The sequence below is a fragment of the Bufo bufo genome, chromosome 1 (assembly GCF_905171765.1).
Source record: "Bufo bufo chromosome 1, aBufBuf1.1, whole genome shotgun sequence".
Taxonomy (NCBI): domain Eukaryota; kingdom Metazoa; phylum Chordata; class Amphibia; order Anura; family Bufonidae; genus Bufo; species Bufo bufo.
This window is the reverse complement of record NC_053389.1, coordinates 15,294,577-15,320,288: the sequence shown is the minus strand read 5'-3', so window position 1 is coordinate 15,320,288 and position 25,712 is coordinate 15,294,577. Positions and strand designations below refer to the sequence as shown.

The following is a 25,712-nucleotide window of genomic DNA, read 5'->3' as shown; positions in this document are numbered from 1 at the left end:
AGTGCCTCCATCTACATATAATGAGAATATAAAAATCTATACAGTGCCTCCACCACCATATACTGGGAATATAAAAGTCTATACAGTGATGCCACCTCCATATACTGGGAATATAAAAGTCTATACAGTGCCTCCACCTCCATATACTGGGAATATAAAAGTCTATACAGTGTCTCCATCTACATATACTGAGAATATAAAAATCTATACAGTGCCTCCACATCCATATACTGGGAATATAAAAATCTATACAGTGCCTTCACCTCCATATACTGAGAATATAAAAGTCTATACAGTGCCTCCACCTCCAGATACTGGGAATATAAAAGTCTATACAGTGCCTCCACCTCCAGATACTGGGAATATAAAAGTCTATACAGTGCCTCCACCACCATATACTGGGAATATAAAAGTCTATACAGTGTCTCCATCTACATATACTGAGAATATAAAAGTCTATACAGTGCCTCCATCACCATATACTGGGAATATACAAGTCTATACAGTGATGCCACCTCCATATACTGGGAATATAAAAGTCTATACAGTGCTGCCACCTCCATATACTGGGAATATAAAAGTCTATACAGTGCTGCCACCTCCATATACTGAAAAAAGCGATCACACATTTCCATACAAAAAGATGTCTTATATTAGGTCTATACCATGTTTAAAAGTTGCTTTGATGCAATAATTCATGGTGTCCACAGGCTTTAGGTACAAGGCCATCTCTGATGCCCTCTTCAGCAGGGGCAGCCGATGTACCCATAACACCCCTAGGCTGTTCCTTTATCACCACATTCTTGTTAGTTTGGTAAGGAATATTTAATTGTATGATGAGTCTGACTTACATTCAACGTTCAACACTCGCTGCTTCACTGTGGTCACTCCTGATTTGAAGGTCACTTTGCAGAATAATAGAGAATTGTTGTGTGACTTCCTTGGGGTGAATGTGATATTGGAATGGAAGGTTCTCCTGCCATCTCCATAGATTAAATCATACTTCTTCTGTCTTGTATCAGTCAAGGTTCCTTCCCATGTTATCTGTGGTGTTGTCCAGCATCTACCAGGACTTGTACAGGTCAATGTCACCTCCTCCCCCCTCACCAGCCTTGTAGAGGAGATGATAGGTGTATCTGTGAGCTCTAAAAAAAAAATAGAAAATTATATAATGATAAAGAGTAGAAGGGACTAGGACGTACAATCTATACCCCTAGTGTAATTGGTTGAACCCATTTTAATTTCACACCTGCCATTTATTTTACATTTTGGCAACTGCTATATGGTAATGAACTATGATATCCCGCATGCCAAGAAGTCATATGATATTAAAGTCATGCTGTAGTTTTCTTTTTCTTTAAATCGTTTCCTCTACTGATTTTATAGGGGAAACCACAACCAGTTCTAGGGACATTTCCTGCAATGACTTAAGTGAATCACTGCCTTTGATTTATTCAAAAACAATGAAAATATATATCTATACATGTGTTTATATGTCCTTTAAGGACATATGCGGTTATGATGTTCTACCGGGGGTCAAACAGACCCCTTAGAACATCTCTCCGGCATACAACAAGGCAAGGACCAAAAACGAGTACTTGGAGACTGGAACGGCAGGTAAATGTATAGTGGCAGAAATACCACTAAATAAAGTGCCCCGGTTTGACTTAGGGCTAAGGGTACTTTCACACTAGCGTTTTTCTTCTCCGGCACTGAGTTCCGTCCTAGGGCCTCAATACCGGAAAGAACTGATCAGTTTTATCCCCATGCATTCTGAATGGAGAGCAATCCGGATGTCTTCAGTTCAGTCTTTTTGACTATTCAGGACGGAGATAATACCGCAGCATGCTACGGTTTTATCTCCGTCCAAAAAAACTTAACACTTGCCTGAATCCGGCATTTTTTTCCATAGGAATGTATTAGTGCCGGATCCGGCATTAAAAAGACCGCAATGCCGGATCTGTCCTTCCGGTCTGTGCATGCGCAGACAGGTAAAAATGTGAAAAAAAAATTTGAAACGGATCTGTTTGTCCGTATGACAAACGGACAGACGGATCCGTTCTTGCAATGCATTTGTGAGACAGATCCGCATCCGGATCCGTCTACAAATGCTGTCCGTTTGCATGCAGATTGGATCGACGGAACTGCTTGCCGGATCACTCTGCCGCAAGTGTGAAAGTGCCCTAAACCCCTGATAGTGGGGATGAACTTAGCCAAAGGCTCACTAGTCGCACCTCCATGATGGTCCCGGTTATGACCGCACCGCCAATTAGTTGAGGTGAGGCAATTGCTTAAGGAGGCGCAACCCTGGTGACAGGTGGGGGTGGCAGTGGCAGGGCAGCAGGAGTGGAGATGAATGCTTCTATTGTGGACGACGTCATCGCACCACTTGGCCGTACAGCCCAGGACACAGGCCAGAAGAGGCCTGCATCGCATCGCTGAAAGCGACATGGAGGTAAGTATTAGTGTTTATTTTAATTATGGCACACAATGCAGGAGAGGAGCACTGTGGGGGCATCTAGGGGCAGTTCTCACTGGCACATTATTGGGGGACACTATGGGGGTATCTATGGGGGCACATCTTACTGGCCCATTATTGGGGGGCACTATGGGGGCACTTCTTCACTTATTTGGGCAGTTATGGGGACAAAACTGACCAAATGATTTAAGTGTGAACTCAGACTTACAGGTCAATGTTAGCGCCAGGTATAATGAACCGTGCAGAGGCCCAAGATCCTACTATAGAGTGAAAGAACGCACTCCTTTTACACCGTCATAAGCCTATTCCGCATAGATGTCTACAGAACCTGTTCTATTAAACACTTATATAAGTAGAGCCCCCCCCGACAGAGTGGAGAGGGTGTCAGCAGTAAGTTTGTGTTGACGTCACTGATTATTTTGCCTTTCCTCTGATCCATTAGAGCAATCTCCCCAAAAAAACGGATCCCGTCTGTTGAACATCTGCAGTCACTCGGTCAGCATTTGATCAGTAATCCATCAGTATTGCTATGGCCCAAAAAACAAAACAAAAAAAAACACAGGAGTGGATCCAACACAGAGATGACACGTGAATGGAATATTTGCATGTCTTCTGTGTTTTGTACTCACTCCTGCACTTGGCTACCAAATCATAAGCCAATTCTGATGCAAAATAGGGACCATGTCATACAGGCCTTACAGCTGTTACATAGACAGGATCTATTGTGTGTCTCATTTTTCCTGCCTTCTGACAGATCAGAAGAATGGTCAAAAAATGGTGATGTCAACCAGGCCAAAAAGGCAAAATAGTGGCCCAGTCATGGAGTGGGGAAGGTGGGACCAGCATGAGAAGACCACAGAGCGGCCCAGTAACAGTGTGGGGAAGGGGGGGGGGGCAATACCAGTACCAGATGATGGTGGTGGGTGGCAGTAGGAACACCTGGCAGCAGGTGTGTGGGATCAGGCAGGAGGCAGCATCAGAATAGTAGCTAAAGAAGGAAGCCAGAAGAAACAGGTCTCTTTTGACAAAGTTTAGGTGTGGCACTATGGATTATCTAGTCTGATGAATCAGGTACTGGTGTGTGGAAATCCTGGCTGATCCACGCCTGATTTATCTTGACAAAGGTCAGTTTCTCCATATTTTGGGTGGACAGGCAAGTTCTCTTTGGGGTAACTATCGTCCCCGCCGCACTAAACACCGGCTCTGATGCCATACTACTGCCCGGGCAGGAAAGCTTGTCCAGGGCAAACTCAGCCAGTTGTGGCCACAAATTGAGTTTGGCTGCCTAGTAGTCCAAGGGATCTTCAATGTGGGTTGACAGGGTGCACTACAAGTATGCCACAACCTGCTGGTTCAGGTTCTACTCCATATCTACCTGCTGCTGCTGGTGAGTAGTTTCTTCACTAGGCGGGTGAAGAAAACTGCTCATCAGTGACTCTAGACTTAAGTTGCTGCTGATGGAGCTGGTACTGCTCCAGTCCCCCCACCCCTCTCAGCAGCCATGGCAGTGGAACGTGAGCGCAGAGGGGCCCCCCGGTCAGACCTGCATGAGGATGGGCGATGTCGCACATTGGCAGCGGCCTCCTGACTACATAGGATGTCTCGATAGTAGTTCAGTTTATCCTCCCTCTCATCGGGTGGAAAAAACGCCCCCATTTTTAGACTGGTAGCAAGGAACCAACATGGTTGAAAGCCAGTAGTCATCACTCTGCCGAATGGTGAAAATTTGGCTGTCACTACGCAAGCAACTGAGCATGCATCGGGCCATATGCACAAATGACTCGGGGGGACTACTTGCCTCCATCTTCACTGCATACAGTCACAGTGTGTCTGGGTCATCTGCGTCATCTTCCTCATCGTTCTGTAGCTCCTTCTGCTGCTCCTGCTCCTCCTGCTCGCCCTCTCCTGTCATCTGTGTAAAAAAGCAACCTTGTGCTTCAATGTCCTCCTCCTATAGTTCAGTTCCCACAGGGCTTATGTGACCGTGAGATGTAGTTGCCACCTCTCCTGTTCCCTGGCAGCCAGATTTAGCAGCATATGTTCCAGGACATGAATCAGTGGAATGACGTTGTTCATCCTGTAGACCTGGCAACTGACAAATAAAATGGCCTCCTCAAAGGGACCGACCAAATGGCAGGTGTCACACATGAGCTGCCACTGGCTAACATGGAAGTTACACAGGAGAGTACCTCTGTCCGCCTGTATCATCAAGAAATCGTTTATGGCCTTTCTCTGTTCATATAGTCGGTCCAACATATGGAGGGTAGAGTTCCAACGGGTAGAAACGACCCCCCACTGCTGCCACCCTGCTGACTCACGGCCACACTACCACCTTGCTGGCTCAGCCGCTGCCTCACGCGCTAGCTGCCATCCTCTTTTCCTCATGATTATGAAGCCCGTTCTTCCCTCGCCTTCCAAGTGTGATCGGCTATATCATCATCCGCTACTGTCTGCATGTCACTGATGTCCCCCTAAATGATCTAAGGGCCAGGAGCCTGACCGCTCGAATCACCTGCTCCAATGCGACTCTCATCATCACCACTTGCCTGCCTACCAGAGGAAGTGGAAGATGTCTCTTCCAGATCATGGCTGGGCAGTAGCTGCTGACTGTCCTCTAGTACTTCGTCCTTGCTAAAAAAAAGTGTAGCCGAGCCTACGGCATATACAGTTTTGTTCAAAAATCACTATTTTTGGTAGAAATGATATTTCTACATGGCAAATTATTTACTAGCAGGTGTAGTACAGTAATAGAAATTCAACAGACCCAACAGTCATGACATGCATGCTGCTGATTCTGTGTAATTGAATCACTAATTGAAAGGGGAATGTTCAAAATAATAGCAGTGTGGAGTTCAATGAGTGAGGTCATTCATTATTTGAAAAACAGGTGGCAATTATTGCCCTTATTTAAGGAAGGAAGGCAGCAAACGTTGTACATGCTGGTTACAGTGCATTTCTCTCAGAAATTCTGAGGAAAATGGGTCGTTCCAGACATAGTTCAGAAGAACAGCGTACCTTGATTAAAAAGTTGATTGGAGAGGGGAAGACATATAAAGAAGTGCAGAAAATGATAGGCTGCTCAGCTAAAATGATTGCAAATGCTTTAAAATCGAAACCAAAACCTGAAAGACGTGGAAGAAACGCAAAAAACTACCATTCGAATGGATAGAATAGCTAAAATGGCAAGGACTCAGCCAACAATCAGCTCCAGGAAGATCAAAGAAGGTCTAAAGTTACCTGTGAGTACTGTTAGAATGAGAAGACGCCTATGTGAAGCCGAGCTATCTGCAAGAAGACCAAGCAAAGTCCCACTGTTAAAAAAAATTAAAGACGTGCTGAAGATGTTACAATTTGCCAAAGAGCACATTGATGGCCTAAAGAGACATTCTGTGGACTGATGAAAGTAAGATTGTTCTTTTTGGGTCTAGTGGCCGGAGACAGTTTGTCAGACGACCCCCAAACACTGAATTCAGCCCCAGTGCACTGTGAAGACTGTGAAGCATGGTGGACAAGCATCATGATATGGGGAGGTTCTCATACTACGGTGTTGGGCCTATTTATCGCATACCAGGGATCATGGATCAGTTTTAATACATCAGAATACTTGAAGAGGTCATGCTGCCTTATGCTGAAGAGGAAATGCCCTTGAAATGGGTGTTCCAACAAGACAACGACCCCAAACACACCAGTAAACGGGCAACATCTTGGTTCCAGACCAACAAGATTGACGTTATGGAGCGGCCGGCCCAATCCTCGGATCTTAATCCAATAGAAAACTTGTGGGGTGACATCAAAAATGCAGTTTCTGAGGCAAAACCAGAAATAGAAATAGAGAAGAACTGTGGAATGTAGTCCAATCGTCCTGGGCTGGAATACCTGTTCACAGGGGCCAGAAGTTGGTTGATTCCATGCAACACAGATGTACAGCAGTTCTCAGAGACAGCGGGTATACAACTAAATATTAGTTAAGTAATTCAAAGGAAAGCAAAATATTCAAACATTTCTCAGTTTATATAGTGAATGTTTGAGTTTTTAAAGAAGAATACAAACACTGCTATTTTTTTGAACAGTCTAATATTCACTTTTCTTAAATTTGTTTAGAGGAACAACACAAATTTGATATATTTTTCTTCATATTTTGATTAGAATGTGTAGTGTTCCCAATGCATTTGTGTGTATGGAAATAGAATCTATTAGAAGGATTTTGAGCTTTATTCACTTTTTTAAACACACTGCTATTATTTTGAACACAAATGTAATACTTCTCGTGCTGAGGGAACAGAAAATGACAGAGGCAGGTTGAGGACAGGTGAGGGCACATGGCCTGCTCCCGGGCCATGCCAACTAAGCGTCATGTCAGTTGAACCCACTGACTCTTGGCTGGGGGCATCTGATGTCACTTGCGATGAAGTTGAAGACTGAGTCAACCATTCAAGCACTGCTGGGTTGCTGGTCAAGACTAGTGTTGATCACGAATATTCGAATTTCAAATTTTTATCGCGAATATAGGTACTTCGAAAATTTGCGAATATTTCGAATATAGTTATATATATTCGTAATTTCGAATATTTTTTTTTTTTTCAATTTTTTTTTTTTTTTTTTTTATCAGTACACTGCTTCAAGCTTGTGGGCCAATAAGAAGGCTGCAATATATTTGACTTTAGGAGTAGTAGTATTTGCGAATTTTGCTCTATATTCGTTTTTTTTTCGAATATTCGCTATATACTAAGTTATAGCAATATAGCGAATATTCGAAAAAGAGCAATATAGAATATATAGAGCAATTTAGCTAATATAGTGCTATAATCTTCTTTGTCTAATAGTTGTAAGTTGAAAAATTAGCAATAAAAATTCTAATCCGAAAAGTCAAATTACGAAAATTCGCATATTACGCAATCATTACCTTTCCGATTTTTTGAGTAAAAAAAAAATCGTGAATTTTCGAATTTGCGAATATTCGACGAATATTTTACAAAATATTCGCGAAATATTGCGAATTCGAATATGACCCCTGCCGCTCATCACTAGTCAAGACACGACCGCTAGATTACACTGGGAACTCAGGTCTCTCACTGCGACTCCTGCTGCCACCCCCCCCCCTTCTTCTGCTGCTACTTGTGCCTGCGCAAGAAACATTTTGGCCACTGCCCGTTCCCTTTGAAGGCCCTGTCACTTGTCTGTCTGATATACTATAAAATAAAAGAATTAAATTAAAAGTAAATTAATACACCGCAAAAATGTCTATAAAGCAATGTACTTTCACTGCTGAACGGCTAATAGGACGTATTTTTTTTCTTATTAATACACCACAGAAATGTATTTGAAACAATGTATGTTCACTGCTGAACGGCTAATAAGACATACTTTTTTTTCTTTTTAATACACCACAAAAATCTCTATAAAACAATGTACTTTCACTTCTGAACGGCTAATAGGACGTATTTTTTTTTTCTTATGAATACACTGCAAAAATGTCTATAAAACAATACACATTACAACTGAACGGCTAATTAGACGTACTTTTATTTCTTATTAATACACCACAAAAATGTCTATGAAACAATGTATATTTATTGCTAAACGGCTAAAAAGACATACTTCTTTTTCTTATGAATACAAAGCAAAAATGTCTATAAAACAACGTACGTTCACCGCTTAACGGCTAATAACATGCACTTTTTTTTCTTATTAATATACGGCAAAAACATCTATAAAACAATGTACATTCACCGCTGAACGGCTATTAACACGCACTTTTTTTCTTATTAATACACCGCAAAGATATCTATAATACAATGTGCGTTCACTGCTGAACGGCTAATTAGACATACTCTTTTTCCTTTTAATACACCACAAAAATGTCTATAAAACAAAGAATCTTTATCGCTAAATGGCTAATAAGACATACTTTTTTTTCTTATGAATACACTAAAAATGTCTATAAAACAATGTAGGTTCACCGCTGAACGGCTAATAACATACACTTTTTTTCATATTAATACACCGCAAAAATATGAACGCTAATTAGACATACTCTTTTTCCTTTTAATACACCACAAAAATGTCATTAAAACAATGTATGTTCGCCTCTGAGCGGCTAATTAGACGTACTTTTTTTTCTTATTAATACACCACAAAAATGTCTATACAATTATAATGGTACCAACCGTTGGCGACGTCCTTTTCCCCTAGTCAGAGTGGCGCTGTAGAGTTGCTCCACCGACTTCCAAGACCGAGTTGTGATTCCCAGTAACTGTGCAGCTCTTACAAGAGCTAGTAGTAATATAACTGTTCCCTACAACATGAGACAAGGCTGCGAGTTGAGGGTAAGAAGATTCACCTTTATTGGTGCCACACTTGGCCATGCAAGTGGACCTCCCCTCTGGATCTGATGGAGAACTGGGTGACAAACACACAGACCAATTGGAAATAACCACACAATCCAGGACACTTCCACACAATGCCTCCCCTCTGCCTGAAAGAAGTCTTGCTAAAAAGAACTGACCTGTGGAGGAAAGAGTATTACTAATATACTTACCTTCCACAGTGCAGCTGTTCTTGCGATCTGGATCTTGGTCACGTGGTCCCTCTAGCCATCCTTTCTCTTCTTCCGGACGTAGTCCGTCTCCTCGTCTTCCGGTCCTCTCTTCCTTTCTCCAGCAGGAGACAGTTCGTTACTAATGACGTCACTTCCTCCTGCTGGAGAAAGCTCCGCCCGGCCGTCTACACAGCGCACTAGGCTGAATGTTGGTGCGCATGCGCAGTACCACCGTCTGTATCGTACAGGCTTCTATGTGAACCCTGTACTGACTCCTGCATAGCGCGATGTAAGTGCAGTGCCGGAGTGACAGAATATCGATCACTATGCTGTGCATGTCACAGGGGGCACTGGATGGCACAAGGGGAACAGGATGCAACAAGAGGGGCACAGGATGGCACAATAGGGGCACAGGATGCCACAAGGGGGGCACTGGATGGATCAAGGGGGCACAGGATGGCACAAAAGGGGCACAGGATGGCACAAGGGGTGCTGGATGGCACAAGAGGGGCACAGAATGGCACAAGAGGGGCACTGTGGATGTCACTGTTATTGGGCGGAGTGGAGGTCGCTGTTATGGTGGCACTGTGGATGTCACTGTTATGGGGGGCACTTTGGATGTCACTGTTCTGGGGGGCACTGTGGATGTCACTGGTATGGGGGGCACTGTGGATGTCACTGTTATGGGGGGCACTGTGGATGTCACTGTTCTGGGGGCGCTGTGGATGTCACTGTTATGGGGGATCTGTGTATGACACACTTTTATGGGGGATCTGTGTATGACACACTTTTATGGGGGATCTGCGGATGACGCAATGTTATGGGGGACCTGTGGACCTCACTGTTATGGGGGCACTGTGGACCTCACTGTTATGGATGCACTGTGGACATCACTGTTATGGATGCACTGTGGACCTCACTGTTATAGGGATCTGTGGATGACACTGATATGCAGGATCTGTGGAGGTCACTGTTATGGACGCTCAGTATAAGTGATAGGGCTCGTGCACAAAACCGTATCTGTTTGCGGTCTGCAAGTCGCGGATACACTAAATGTGGTTACTGTTAGTGTGCGATTCACATAATTTTTTTGCAGTCCCATTGAGTTCTATGGGTTTTAGATCTGCATTGTGAGGACCAGAATAGGACGTGTTCTATCTGTCACAGAACTGACGTACGGATGTGGAGAGCACAGGGACGTCCTCAGTGTGTTATCTACATCCGTGTGTCAGCTCCAGTAAAAACAGAACATGTCCTATTCTGGTCTTCAAAATGAGCACCTTAAATCCATCGAACTCAATGGGACTGCAAAAATGTGGATCGCAAAATGGATACGGTCCTATGCATAAGGGTTTAGATACATAGCTCAGCAGGCAGGATCATACAAGATGGGATTAGATACACATTTTAGCAATGTCAGTGATGGGATTAGATACACGGCTCTGCAGGCTGTATCACACAGGATAGGATTAGATACAGATGTGATTGGATATGATGTGTTTATCACACTCTGGAGATGGCGAGGGCAGAGCCTGTAGATGGTCAGTGATGGGATTAGATACACAGCTCAGCTTAGATACACATGTGAGGGCAGAGCCTGTGGACAGTCAGTGATGGGATTAGATACACGGCTCAGCAGGCTGTATCACACAGGATAGGATTAGATACACATGTGAGGGCAGAGCCTGTGGACGGTCAGTGATGGGATTAGATACACAGCTCAGCAGGCTGTATCACACAGGATAGGATTAGATACACATGTGAGGGCAGAGCCTGTGGACAGTCAGTGATGGGATTAGATACACCGCTCAGCAGGCTGTATCACACAGGATAGGATTAGATACACATGTGAGGGCAGAGCCTGTGGACGGTCAGTGATAGGATTAGATACACAGCTCAGCAGGCTGTATCACACAGGATAGGATTAGATACACATGTGAGGGCAGAGCCTGTGGACGGTCAGTGATGGGATTAGATACACAGCTCAGCAGGCTGTATCACACAGGATAGGATTAGATACACATGTGAGGGCAGAGCCTGTGGACGGTCAGTGATGGGATTAGATACACAGCTCAGCAGGCTGTATCACACAGGATAGGATTAGATACTCATGTGAGGGCAGAACCTGTGGATTGTCAGTGATGGGATTAGATACACCGCTCAGCAGGCTGTATCACACAGGATAGGATTAGATACACATGTGAGGGCAGAGCCTGTGGACGGTCAGTGATGGGATTAGATACACCGCTCAGCAGGCTGTATCACACAGGATAGGATTAGATACACATGTGAGGGCAGAGCCTGTGGACGGTCAGTGATGGGATTAGATACACAGCTCAGCAGGCTGTATCACACAGGATAGGATTAGATACACATGTGAGGGCAGAGCCTGTGGACGGTCAGTGATGGGATTAGATACACCGCTCAGCAGGCTGTATCACACAGGATAGGATTAGATACACATGTGAGGGCAGAGCCTGTGGACGGTCAGTGATAGGATTAGATACACAGCTCAGCAGGCTGTATCACACAGGATAGGATTAGATACACATGTGAGGGCAGAGCCTGTGGACGGTCAGTGATGGGATTAGATACACGGCTCAGCAGGCTGTATCACACAGGATAGGATTAGATACACATGTGAGGGCAGAGCCTGTGGACGGTCAGTGATGGGATTAGATACACAGCTCAGCAGGCTGTATCACACAGGATAGGATTAGATACACATGTGAGGGCAGAGCCTGTGGACAGTCAGTGATGGGATTAGATACACCGCTCAGCAGGCTGTATCACACAGGATAGGATTAGATACACATGTGAGGGCAGAGCCTGTGGACGGTCAGTGATAGGATTAGATACACAGCTCAGCAGGCTGTATCACACAGGATAGGATTAGATACACATGTGAGGGCAGAGCCTGTGGACGGTCAGTGATGGGATTAGATACACAGCTCAGCAGGCTGTATCACACAGGATAGGATTAGATACACATGTGAGGGCAGAGCCTGTGGACGGTCAGTGATGGGATTAGATACACAGCTCAGCAGGCTGTATCACACAGGATAGGATTAGATACTCATGTGAGGGCAGAACCTGTGGATTGTCAGTGATGGGATTAGATACACCGCTCAGCAGGCTGTATCACACAGGATAGGATTAGATACACATGTGAGGGCAGAGCCTGTGGACGGTCAGTGATGGGATTAGATACACCGCTCAGCAGGCTGTATCACACAGGATAGGATTAGATACACATGTGAGGGCAGAGCCTGTGGACGGTCAGTGATGGGATTAGATACACAGCTCAGCAGGCTGTATCACACAGGATAGGATTAGATACACATGTGAGGGCAGAGCCTGTGGACGGTCAGTGATGGGATTAGATACACAGCTCAGCAGGCTGTATCACACAGGATAGGATTAGATACACATGTGAGGGCAGAACCTGTGGATTGTCAGTGATGGGATTAGATACACCGCTCAGCAGGCTGTATCACACAGGATAGGATTAGATACACATGTGAGGGCAGAACCTGTGGACGGTCAGTGATGGGATTAGGTACACCGCTCAGCAGGCTGTATCACACAGGATAGGATTAGATACACAGCTCAGCAGGCTGTATCACACAGGATAGGATTAGATACACATGAGGGCAGAGCCTGTGGACGGTCAGTGATGGGATTAGATACACCGCTCAGCAGGCTGTATCACACAGGATAGGATTAGATACACATGTGAGGGCAGAGCCTGTGGACGGTCAGTGATGGGATTAGATACACAGCTCAGCAGGCTGTATCACACAGGATAGGATTAGATACACATGTGAGGGCAGAGCCTGTGGACGGTCAGTGATGGGATTAGATACACAGCTCAGCAGGCTGTATCACACAGGATAGGATTAGATACACATGAGGGCAGAGCCTGTGGACGGTCAGTGATGGGATTAGATACACGGCTCAGCAGGCTGTATCACACAGGATAGGATTAGATACACATGTGAGGGCAGAGCCTGTGGACGGTCAGTGATGGGATTAGATACACGGCTCAGCAGGCTGTATCACACAGGATAGGATTAGATACACATGTGAGGGCAGAGCCTGTGGACGGTCAGTGATGGGATTAGATACACGGCTCAGCAGGCTGTCTCACACAGGATAGGATTAGATACACATGTGAGGGCAGAGCCTGTGGACGGTCAGTGATGGGATTAGATACACAGCTCAGCAGGCTGTATCACACAGGATAGGATTAGATACACATGTGAGGGCAGAGCCTGTGGACGGTCAGTGATGGGATTAGATACACAGCTCAGCAGGCTGTATCACACAGGATAGGATTAGATACACATGTGAGGGCAGAGCCTGTGGACGGTCAGTGATGGGATTAGATACACAGCTCAGCAGGCTGTATCACACAGGATAGGATTAGATACACATGTGAGGGCAGAGCCTGTGGACGGTCAGTGATGGGATTAGATACACAGCTTAGCAGGCTGTATCACACAGGATAGGATTAGATACACAGCTCAGCAGGCTGTATCACACAGGATAGGATTAGATACACATGAGGGCAGACACTGGGTGAGAAGTAGATTCCTGTCTGGGTGTAGTAACATGGACACAGGAGGTGTAGTGGGTGTGGCTGCTGCAGACAGAGCAGTGTGGGGGCGTGTCCAGCCTGTGACTCATCTCTGTGCAGTGCAGCCAGGATTGTGTATCAATAAAGTTATGTATTCAACAAAACAAGAAGGGGAGAAAGTAAACAGATCTGCCAGGATAATGTGATGTCTTCCAGGGGAAAAGGAAAGCTCAGACATGAAAAACAGGTATTGGGGGCATATGTATGGATGGTGAGGGGTGTTAGGAGCACATAAAAAGAATTTTAATTTTGGGACCAGACAACCTCTTTAAGCACTCAAATGTCCTTGTAGACGTCATTGTAGACTGACATTTCACCAGTTGTCCTAGTGTTGCAACTAGAGATGAGCGAATCGAAGCTGACGAAGTGGAATTCAACCCGAATTGCAGGAAAAGTTTGATTTGCACCAAAGCTGAATTTCCTTGTGGTAACGAATCAAATTTTTTCCTACAATGGCTGCTACACGTGTGAGGACATAGAGCAAAGAACTCTGGGAATGCGGGATCACCCGTAATGTCATGCATGCAGCCAATTAGCAGCCAGCCCTGTGATGTCACAGCCCTATAAATTGCCTCAGTCATCTTGGATTCTGCCATTTTCCAGTGCACTTAGTGCAGGGAGAGACTTCAGCAGGCGCTAGGGACAGTGCTAGGAAAGACTTTATTGTGCTAAAAAAATGATTTACAAGTGCAGGGAAAGATTATTCAAGGTGTAGGGAAAGGATAGGGAGGCATCATTCCACAGCATTTATGTAGAACAGGGTTCAGTAGGGGAGATTACAGCCTGGGGAATAGGAACAATCCTATTACACCTTGCTGCACTGACTGCGGATCCAAATTGGCATTATACAGCTTTGTAATTTCAGCAAACCGTTATTATTATTGGGGTGCATGTGCTCTGTGATACAGCCATTTATTACAAGGAAATATTTCTACGTCTTATTTGCCCTTGTGCGGTGCAGTTATATCTTCTAAAGCATTTTTTGGCTTGTATTAGTGGAAAAAAAGGGCTTATTATAGCATTTGTGTGGTGAAGTGCTAAAATTACAGCCCTTTTTGTCATGTATTAGTGGCAAACGTAAAATATATTTGCCATTCAGCGGTGCAGTTATATGTTCTAAAGCAGGCATGCTCAAGCTGCAGCCCTCCAGCTGTTGTAAAACTACAACTCCCACAATGCCCTGCTGTAGGCTGATAGCTGTAGGCTGTTCGGGCATGCTGGGAGTTGTAGTTTTGCAACAGCTGGAGGGCCGCAGGTTGAGCATGCCTGTTCTAAAGCCTTTTGAGGCGTGTATTAGTGGAAAAAGAAAAAATAGATTTGCCGTTAAGCTTTGCAGTTATTATATGTTCTAAAGCCTTTTGTGGCATGTAAGAGTGGAAAAAAATAAGGGCCTATTTGCTGTTCAGCGGTGCAGTTATATGTTCTAAAGCCTTTTTTGGCATGTATTAGTGGAAAAAGAAAATATATATTTGCTGTTCAGCGGTGCAGTTATATGTTCTAAAGCCCTTTTTGTCGTGTATTAATGGAAAAACAAAAAATATATTTGCAGTTCATCGGTGCAGTTGTATGTTCTAAAGCCTTTTGTGGCGTGTAAGAGTGGGAAAAAAAGGGCCTATTTGCTGTTCAGCAGTGCAGTTATATGTTCTAAAGCCCTTTTATGTGTGTATTAGTTGGGGTAAAAAGAGGCTTATGAGGTGTTGTGTGGTGAATTGAGAAAATTAAAGACTTTTTTAATTTCCTTTTTTTTTAATTTATTTTTTTATTTAATCTAACAGTATGTCAGACAGAGAAGTGCCAGGCCCTGCACAGGGGAGTGGCAGAGGCCTAAATGTTTCTGGAGCAGGCACAGGTCAGAGCAGAGTAAGGGGGTGTGGCAGCAGGGGTCGCAGCGAGAGGCCTGAGCTCCCGGTGTCATCTAGCGGTTGTGTCTTGACCAGCAACCCAGCGGTTCTTGAATGGTTGACTCGGTCATCCACTTCAACACAAGTGGCATCAGACACCCCCAGACAAAAGTTCCACCACACAACCCTTAGTTGGCATGGCACGGGAGCAGGCCCTGTGCCCTCACCTGTCCTCAACATGCCTCTGTCCCTTTCTGTTTAATAAGCCAGATAAGTATTGTATGCTCTGGGCTCAGCGCCACTATACAGTGAGGACGAGCTATTAGAAGACAGTCAGCAGCTGCTGGCAAGCCAAAATGTTGAGGACATATCCGCCGCTTCCTCCACTAGACATGCAAGTAGTGATGAGGAGAGTAGCGTGGGAGCTGGTGTTGCGAGCGGTCAGGCTCTTGACCCAGAGACGGTTGAAGAGGACATCAGTGACGTGTAGAAAGTACTCGATGATGATGATGATGTAGCTGATCGCACTTGGGAGCCGGGTGACGAAGGGGCTTTAACATCATCGGGAGAAGAGGGTGGTAGCTTGCCCGTTAGGCAGTGGCGGAGCCAGCAAGTCGCTAGCTTGGACGGCAGTCAGCAGGGTGGCAGCAGTGGGAGGTCGGGAGCCAAACATGCCTGGGAAGTAGCGGTGCACAGGTTCACAGAGGCAGCGGTGGTAGCAGTCAGTCAGTGCGTAGTGTTGGGGTTAAAAATCACCTACTCGGCGGTGTGGCAGTTTTTTGTTTAGCCGCCGGGGGAGGTGAACATGGCCATATGTAGAATCTGTGGGCAGAAGGTGAAGCGTGGCCAGGGTGCCAATGTTGGCACCATGGCCCTGCATCAACATATGCAGCATCACCATAAAGTGGCCTAGGAGAACCGTGGCTCTGATGTGGTCCAGCCTGCCACAGCAACCGCTGCATCACCCAATGGCAAGCAGTCAAGGCTCCACCACCTAAGCCGAAGGGAGCTGTCTGTACTTCCCATCATCTGACGGTCCTGATGCTCCTGCTCCTCCTCCTCATCATCAGTCATTTCGTCAGCAATCGATCACCGAAGCGATTGCCAAGAGACAACAGTATGCGTGCGCTCATCCAACAGCGCAGAAGCTGAATGTGCTCCTGTCCAAGTTGCTGGTGCTGCAGTCCCTCCCTTTCAAAGTGTTGGACTCTGCACCTTGTGGCTTGTGCCGAGCCGAGGTGGAGAGTCCCAAGCCATCATTTCTTTGCCAAAAAGGCAGTACCAGCCCTGCACACATATGTAGAACAGAAGGTGGGCCAGTCCTTGAGCCTGTCGGTGTCTGCCAAAGTGCACTGCAGCGCCAACGTGTGGAGCTGTAACTACGGTCAGGGACAGTACATGTCCTTTACGGACAACTGGGTGAATGTGGTTCCTGCACAGCCACACCAGCAACTTGGCCAGGTGACGCCACCTCCACATTGTCATGCCTTTGGTCCTGCGACAATGTCCAGCTCTGCCTCCTCATTCTCCACCATGTCCTCAGCTTCCACTTCAGGGACAATTCACAGAGCTCCTCAAGCATACCACATGTGCAGTAGAGATGTCGCGAACATAAAATTCGAATGTTCGCGAACAGGCAAGCCGGGGGCGAACCGCCATAGACTTCAATAGACAGGTGAATTTAGCACTATATTCTAGCAATACAACCATTAGGAACCCAGCTCTAAGTTGAATTCGCAATGCGATTAATATAACCTGTATTAATCGTATTGCGATTACAACTTAATCAAATTTGTGACACTGCAGCTTCCGAATGAATCTAAGATGGATGCTGTCCTTGCTTTTTAATAGGAGGTGGGAGGGTCTGGGAGGGAGGGTCTGCTGCTGATTGGCTGGAATGTGTCTGCTGACTGTGAGGTACAGGGTCAAAGTTTGCTCAATGATGATGTATAGGGGGCAGACCGAACATCGCATATGTTCACCCGCCGCGGCGAATGCGAACAAGCTATGTTTGCCGGGAACTGTTCGCCGGCGAACAGTTTGGGACATCTCTAATGTGCAGGACACGGCGGTGTCAGGCTGTTCTACACCTCATTTGCCTGGGCGAACGGAGTCACACAGGGGAGGAACTGCTCCGTGTCCTTCATCAAGAAATCATATCCTGGCTATCTCCTCGACAACGGAAAATCGGAACCATGGTGACCGACAACTGGAAGAACATGGTGTTGGTGCTGCATCAAGGAGGGCTGAGTTATGCACCCTGCATGGCAAACGTGTTCAATCTGGATGTCAAGCGGTTCCTGAATTCTTCCACCCATCTGCAAGACATCCTAAAAATGGACAGGAAACTTTGCATGCATCCTTCAGCTGCAGCGGCACAACGGCATCCCCCAACATAGGCTGATATGCAACGTTTCCACCCATTGGAATTCCACCCTCCATATGTTGGACCGACTGTACGAACAGAGAAAGGCCATAAACGATTTCTTGATGATCCAAGCGCTCAGGAGTACTCCCCTGGGTAACTTCGATGTCAGCCAGTGGCAGCTCATGCGTGACACCTGCCATTTGCTCAGGCCCTTTTTGGAGGCCATGTTATTCGCCAGGACTACGGGATGAACAATGTCATTCCACTGCTTCATGTCCTGGAACAGATGCTGGTAAATCTGGCGGGTTATGGGACTGGAGATGTTGCGCCTACATCTCATGACCACATGAGGCCTGTGAGGGCTGAACTGGAGGAGCAGGAGGAGAACATTGGAGCACAAGCAATGTGTAGCAAAATGGGTGGTTTTTATACACAGGTGACAGGAGAGGAGGAACAGGAGCAGCCAGAGGACCAACAGGGCGATGAGAAAGACGAGGCAGAGGACCCAGACACACCGTGGCAGTATGCAGTGGAGATGGAGGCAGGGAGTACCTCCGAGTCACTTGCACAAATGGCCCACTGCATGCTCACTTGCTTGCGTAGTGACAGCCGAATTGTCACCATTAGGCAGAGGGATGACTTCTGGCTCACCACCTTGTTAGACCCTTGCTACCGATCTTTAATGGGGGCTTTTTTTACACCCACTGAGAGGGATGACAAACTGAACTACTATAGAGACATCCCATGTATTCAGTTGGTCGCTGCCTATGTGCGCCATCACCCATCCTCACGCAAGTCTGACGGAGGGGGCCCTCTGCACTCACTTTCCACTGCCATGGCTGCTGGAGAGGGGTGGGAGGTGCAGGAGCAGTACCAGCTCCATCAGCAGCAACTTAAGTCTAGAGTCGCTGATGATCAGTTTTGTTCACCTGCCTACTGAAGAAACTACTCACCAGCAGCAGCAGGTAGATATGGAGAAGAACCTGAAACAGCAGGTGGTGGCATACTTGGACAGCACCCTGCCACCTCAAGTTGAATATCCGCTGGACAACTGGATTTGTGGCCGCAACAGGCAGAGTTTGCCCTTGGAAAAGCTAGCCTGTCCGGCCAGTAGTGTGGCATCAGAGCGGGTGTTTAGTGCAGCGGGGGCCATAGTTACCCCAAGAAGAACTCGCCTGTCCACCCTAAATATGGAGAGACTGACCTTTGTCAAGATGAATCAGGCGTGGATCAGCCAGGATTTCCACCCACCAATGCTTGATGCATCAGAATAGATCATCAATGGTGCCACCCGAACACTTAGGGTGCCAGATGTGTGCCACTCGCCTGATGCCACACATCTGATGCAAAGTGCTCCTTCTTTCACCCACCTTCTTCAGTGGGTACTGGTATTGCCACCAACCTCCACATTATGTCACCTTTCCACTCTGTGTTTTCTCCTGATGCTGCTGCCACCTCCATACTATGTCACCTTGCCACTCTGTGGTCTCCTTATGCTGCTGCCACCTCCACACTATGTCACTTTGCCACTCTGTGGTCTTCTGATGCTGCTGCCACCTCCACACTATGTCACCTTGCCACTCTGCGGCCTCCTGATGCTGCTGCCACCTCCACACTATGTCACCTTGCCACTGTGATCTCCTGATGCTGCTGCAACCTCCACACTATGTCAACTTGCCACTCTGTGGCCTCCTGAGGCTGCTGCCACCTCCACACTATGTCACCTTGTCACTCTGTTGCCTCCTCATGCTGCTACCACCTCCACACTATGTCACCTTGCCACTCTGTGGCATCCTCATGCTGCTGCCACCTCCACACTATGTCACCTTGCCACTCTGTGGCCTCCTGATGCTGCCACCACCTCCACACTGTCATTGTGTCACACTGTGGCCTCCTCCTGATGCTGCCGCCACCTCCAGACTCTGTCATTGGGCCACTCTGTGGTCTCCTCATGCTGCTTCCACCTCACCACTATGTCATAGGGACACTCTGTGGACTTTTTATGCTGTTCCCACCCTCCCCAATTCATGACTGGGCCACTATTTAGACTTTCGGCCTGGCTGACATCATCATTTATTTGACCCTTCTTCTGATCTGTCAGAAGGAAAGAAAAATGAGACGCACAACGGATCCTGTTAGTGTAGCAGCTGTAAGGCCTGTATGGTCCCATCAGAATTGGCTTGTGATTTAGTAGCAGGAGTGGGTACAAAACACAGAAGACATGCTAATATTCCATTCATGTGTCATCTCTGTTTTGGATCCACTCCTTTTTTTTTTGCATTAGCAATACTGATGGATTACTGACCAAATGCTGACCGAGTGAAGGCGTATGCTCCACAGACAGGATCCGTTTTTTGGGGGTTATTGTTCTGATGGATCAGAGAAAGGGCAAAAAAATCAGTGACCTCAAACTTACTGCTGACACCCTCTCCACTCTGTCGGGGGGGCTCTACTTGTTTAAGCGTTTAATAGAACAGGTTCTGTAGAAATCTATGTGGAATCCACTTCTTCTTGATGCTAACATCGACCTGTAAGTCTGAGTTCATACTTGAGTTATTTGGTCAGTTTTGGCCCCCTGTGACTGCCCAAATAAGTGAAGTGTGTAGTGATTCTAAGAGCGACGCCTGTCGTCTGCATTTCATACTGACTCACAGTATAATTTCACTACCACAGCAGACTCCCTATGTGTGCTACTGCAAGGCACAGTGTTCTACACCCCTATACAGGCTCTCTGCAGCCAGGAAATAGCTGCGTTTTAACGCAATTCCCCGCAAATAAATTCGGATCGAACCACATTTTTTCAAAAAATTCAGCGAACAGACCGAATCGAATTTCTGAAAAATGTGCTCATCTCTCGTTGCGACCAATAGGTAGTTATGGCATCAGTTAGGGTACCCTAAAATCCCTGGGTGCATGACTGCAGGCACCCTCAAGCATCTAAAGAATTAAGGTGCTTAGACCCCTTGACCATTTTTCCTTTACATAGCCATGCTTATGTAGATATTGCAAAATACTATAGTTTTACACATTGGGGATACATCAGAATAGCTATTGACAATATTTTACACTCACCGATTACATCCACATAAGGTATAATATAAGTATAGAGGACCTTTGTGGCACCATCTTCAATTTGGAAAAAATATAATCCCTCATCTGTAGGCAATGGGTCTTCTATGGAATATGAGCAGTCTCCTCTGTACACATTTCCGGTCAGGAAGAAGCGTCCATTTGTCTGATGTTTAGCATTATTTTTAGAAGCAGCAACGTATGCATCTCCATTTTGTATCAGAAACCATGTACCAGTGGTAGATAGGGATAACTGTACATCACTGGGCACGGTAAATGAGCATGGAACATGGATACATAGACCGCGCTGCACCGTCACCGATGGACATGTATAAATATTATATCCAGGGAGCTGTTGACAGACAATATCTGTATGGAAAAAAATAGGGATTAGTAGAAGAATTGTCCTTTTAGCTGTATGAATTGCAAATAAAAGCATTTTGGGAGAGTTTTATCAAACTGGTCTAAAGTAGAACCAGTTTAGTTGCCCATAACAACCAATCAGATTCCACCTTTCATTTTTCACAGCTCCTTTGGAAAATGAAAGGTGGAATCTGATTGGTTTCTATGGGCAACTAAGCCAGTTCTACTTTATGCCAGTTTGATAAATCTACCCCTTTGTGTTTAAGAGCAGAAGATATATCTCATCACCCAAGTGAAGCTGCACTCCAAAAAGAACATTGCTGCCCATCTGCAATTTGTTGAAGATCACCTAGACAAGCCAGAAGGATATTTGGGACAATGTTTTGTGGACAGATGAGACCAAAATAGAACTTGAAGAGTTATGTTTGGACAAAAGAAAACCCTGCGTTCCAGCATAAAAACCTCACCCCATCTGTGAGACATGCTCCTGGTAGGATCATGGTTGGAGCCTGTTTTCATGCATCTGGACAAGGGCGCCTTGTCATCCTTGATGGAACAATGAATTCAGAATTTTAGTACACATTCTAAAAAAGCTAAATCTTAAGAGAACGAGTCATGCAGTAGTGTAGATCCGAAGTCGCTTCAGTCAAAACTTTGTTTGAATGCTGTACAGAGATTCGTCTGCATACAGCATTCAAATGTATGGGCTCCTCCGAGCTGAAATTCGTTATCTTCGTACATCGATTATTCAACTGGGATCTGAAGTTGGCTTTGGTACTCAGGTACTAATAGTTACCGAAGCAGACTTTAGATCCAAGTTTTTAAATGATTTTCAAGTTGAAAAATTCCTAACTTATGGAAATATTGGATAATTTTTTATCAATAACTGACCAAGGCTGACATTTTTGACTCATTTTTTTTAAATGGTTTGCTTTATCTGATTTTAGGAATTGTTTGAAAATGTAATGTACTTTTAGGTCAAATTTAGCAAGAAATATAGAAAATTGTATGTTGGAGATGTTTTTGTATGTTTTTAACCATAGAATGTTGCATCATGTCTCATTTCCTCCTTCCTAGCCAGGGTTAAACATTTTTTAGACAGTTTTCATAGTAACACACACAGTAATATACCAAGTACGGTGAATATAAGGTCATACTCACTGCTCCACAGCTGAGATCCAATCAGAATTACAGTCAAATAATAATCCATGAAACAACAAAATGATTTCATTCCCATAATTGGCATTATGTTGGTGCATTCACTAAGACCTAGGGAAAAGTATAGGTGAAAATATACTAAGAATGAGATAAGAGCAAAAAGAAACAAACCATGAACCCATTGCAGCACAATATCTTTACAGTAATAGAACAAAGAGACTATCCTGTCATGCCTGGAGCCAAGATAATGCTGGCTACATCTAATACCAATGTGGATCAACTGTGCCACTACACTGCAGGCCAAGAGCAGCGTGGAATCAACAGAGCCACGAGACGCCTACGGAGCACAGTAGTGGGGACACAGGTAAGTACTTGCTGCAGGAAGACACCAGTGGCCACAGACTATGGCACAACGCACATGTGATGTCACAGGCATAATTTTGCATTTGTAAATCAAATAACCACATTTGTACAAATTTATATTGAAAGAAAAAATGTACACGTAACACTGCATTATTTATCCTGTCCTGACCCTGAGTTACATCTTATATTATACTCCAGAGCTGCACTCACTATTCTGCTGGTGGTGTCACTGTGTACATACATTACTTATCCTGTACTGATCCTGAGTTACATCCTGTATTATACTCCAGAGCTGCACTCACTATTCTGCTGGTGCAGTCACTGTGTACATACATTACTTATCCTGTACTGATCCTGAGTTACATCCTGTATTATACTCCAGAGCTGCACTCACTATTCTGCTGGTGCAGTCACTGTGTACACACATTACTTATCCTGCACTGATCCTGAGTTACATACTGTATTATACTCCAGAGCTGCACTCACTATTCTGCTGGTGCAGTCACTGTGTACTTACATTACTTATCCTGTACTGATCCTGAGTTACATCCTGTATTATACTCCAGAGCTGCACTCACTATTCTGCTGGTGCAGTCACTGTGTACATACATTACTTATCCTGTACTGATCCTGAGTTACATCCTGTATTATACTCCAGAGCTGCACTCACTATTCTGCTGGTGCGGTCACTGTGTACATACATTACTTATCCTGTACTGATCCTGAGTTACATCCTGCATTATACTCCAGAGCTGCACTCACTATTCTGCTGGTGCAGTCACTGTGTACATACATTACTTATCCTGTACTGATCCTGAGTTACATCCTGTATTATACTCCAGAGCTGCACTCACTATTCTGCTGGTGCAGTCACTGTGTACATACATTACATTACTTATCCTGTACTGATCCTGAGTTACATCTTATATTACACTCCAGAGCTGCACTCACTATTCTGCTGGTGCAGTCACTGTGTACATACATTACTTATCCTGTACTGATCCTGAGTTACATCCTGCATTATACTCCAGAGCTGCACTCACTATTCTGCTGGTGCAGTCACTGTGTACATACATTACTTATCCTGTACTGATCCTGACTTACATCCTGTATTATACTCCAGAGCTGCACTCACTATTCTGCTGGTGGAGTCACTGTGTACATACATTACTTATCCTGTACTGATCCTGAGTTACCTCCTGTATTATATTCCAGAGCTGCACTCACTATTCTGCTGGTGCAGTCACTGTGTACATACATTACTTATCCTATACTGATCCTGAGTTACCTCCTGTATTATACTCCAGAGCTGCACTCACTATTCTGCTGGTGCAGTGACTGTGTACATACATTACTTATCCTGTACTGATCCTGAGTTACATCCTGTATTATACTCCAGAGCTGCACTCACTATTCTGCTGGTGCAGTCACTGTGTACATACATTACTTATCCTATACCAGTGATGGCGAACCTTTTACAGACTGAGTGCCCAAACTGCAACATAAACCCACTTATTTATCGCAAAGTGCCAACACAGCAATTTACCTTGAATACTACAGGCCAATATAGAATCTCTTCCATGTACTTTATCATTTATTTACAATATCCTGCCTACATTCAGTGTGCTGCCTGTGCTGTTCATAGTGCGCCCTGCGCTGCTGAATGGCAGGAAAAGTCTAAGGCATATTGGTACACCATAGACTTTTTCCAGGGTGTGGGTGCCCACAGAGAGGGCTCTGAGTGCCACCTCTGGCACCCGTGCCATAGGTTCGCCATCACTGTCCTATACTGATCCTGAGTTACCTCCTGTATTATACTCCAGAGCTGCACTCACTATTCTGCTGGTGCAGTGACTGTGTACATACATTACTTATCCTGTACTGATCCTGAGTTACATCCTGTATTATACTCCAGAGCTGCACTCACTATTCTGCTGGTGAGACACTGTGCACATACATTGCATTACTTATTTTGTACTTATCCTGAGTTACATCCTCCATCATACTCCACAGCTGCACTCTTTATTCTGCTGGTTGAGAAGTTACTTTGTACATAATCCATTTTTCCAACCAATTCATTAGAATCAGTCCTCAAAACTAATTTCAAGAAATTCTTTCATTTCTAGTTGTGATGAACTGAAAGTTAAAACTAGGTTTTCCTTTCTGTCGGGCAAATGTTGCTGCCCTAGTCCTGAATTTTGAAATCCGGACCACAACAGAAAGGCTTCTACTGTAGGTGTCTTCTAGCACCCGGGTGGAACACTTTCCCCACTTCCCTCTAGTTGCAAATACATAAGCCATAAGCATCTATAGTGGGAAATCCTCTTTAACCCATTCAGTCCTGCACGGGGCAGTGAGCAGTGCTATGAACAATCCCCCTATACCCCGTGTCCTCAGGGTCGTTGGTTTCTCACCTTGAATTCTCCTATGTGGTGCGTCCTCTTATAGTTCCCTTTCTTTAATGTCCAGCTACTTGTCTGATCGCTAAACTCTGTTTTGCTAATCTATGCAGGAACTCTTTAGTTACATATATATTAAATGCAGAAGTAAATTGAGAAAAAAGATGTTTCCTTTGTTTCTTACTATTCAGCTTAATTTCAGAACCAGAAGGAACTACACAAGAATCAGATGCACCACAGCAGCTGTCTATTTGCAGTCTTTGATTTCACCTACGTTCCTCTATATGCTCTTTAAGTCCTACACTAAAATCTGTTCTAGGTACTCAGCTAGTGTTGAGCGAATCAAAGCATCTCAAGTGGAATTCGATACAAAGTTTAGGAAAAAAAACGATTTGTAACGAATCCAAATTTCCTCTCGCTTCGGGGTAAAGAATCATTTTGTTTTCCTAAAATGGCAGCTACACTAAAGTGAAAGCAAGAAGTCCAGAAATGCAA

General features: G+C 45.2%; 1 protein-coding gene across 1 annotated transcript in view; it reads right to left on the bottom strand.

Annotated features, from left to right (window-relative positions):
- The window catches only part of LOC120986790 (sialic acid-binding Ig-like lectin 8), a 37,598-nt gene extending 12,267 nt beyond the window's left edge, over positions 1-25,331 (bottom strand). Inside the window, exons 1-4 of the mRNA XM_040415496.1 lie at positions 25,233-25,331; positions 22,459-22,566; positions 20,938-21,303; positions 852-1,145 (exon numbers count right to left, since the gene is read on the bottom strand). Of these exons, the coding sequence (XP_040271430.1) occupies positions 852-1,145; positions 20,938-21,303; positions 22,459-22,543 (745 nt within the window). The 5' untranslated portion in view covers positions 22,544-22,566; positions 25,233-25,331. The remainder of the gene's footprint in view (positions 1-851; positions 1,146-20,937; positions 21,304-22,458; positions 22,567-25,232) is intronic.
- Positions 25,332-25,712: the final 381 nt, after the last annotated feature.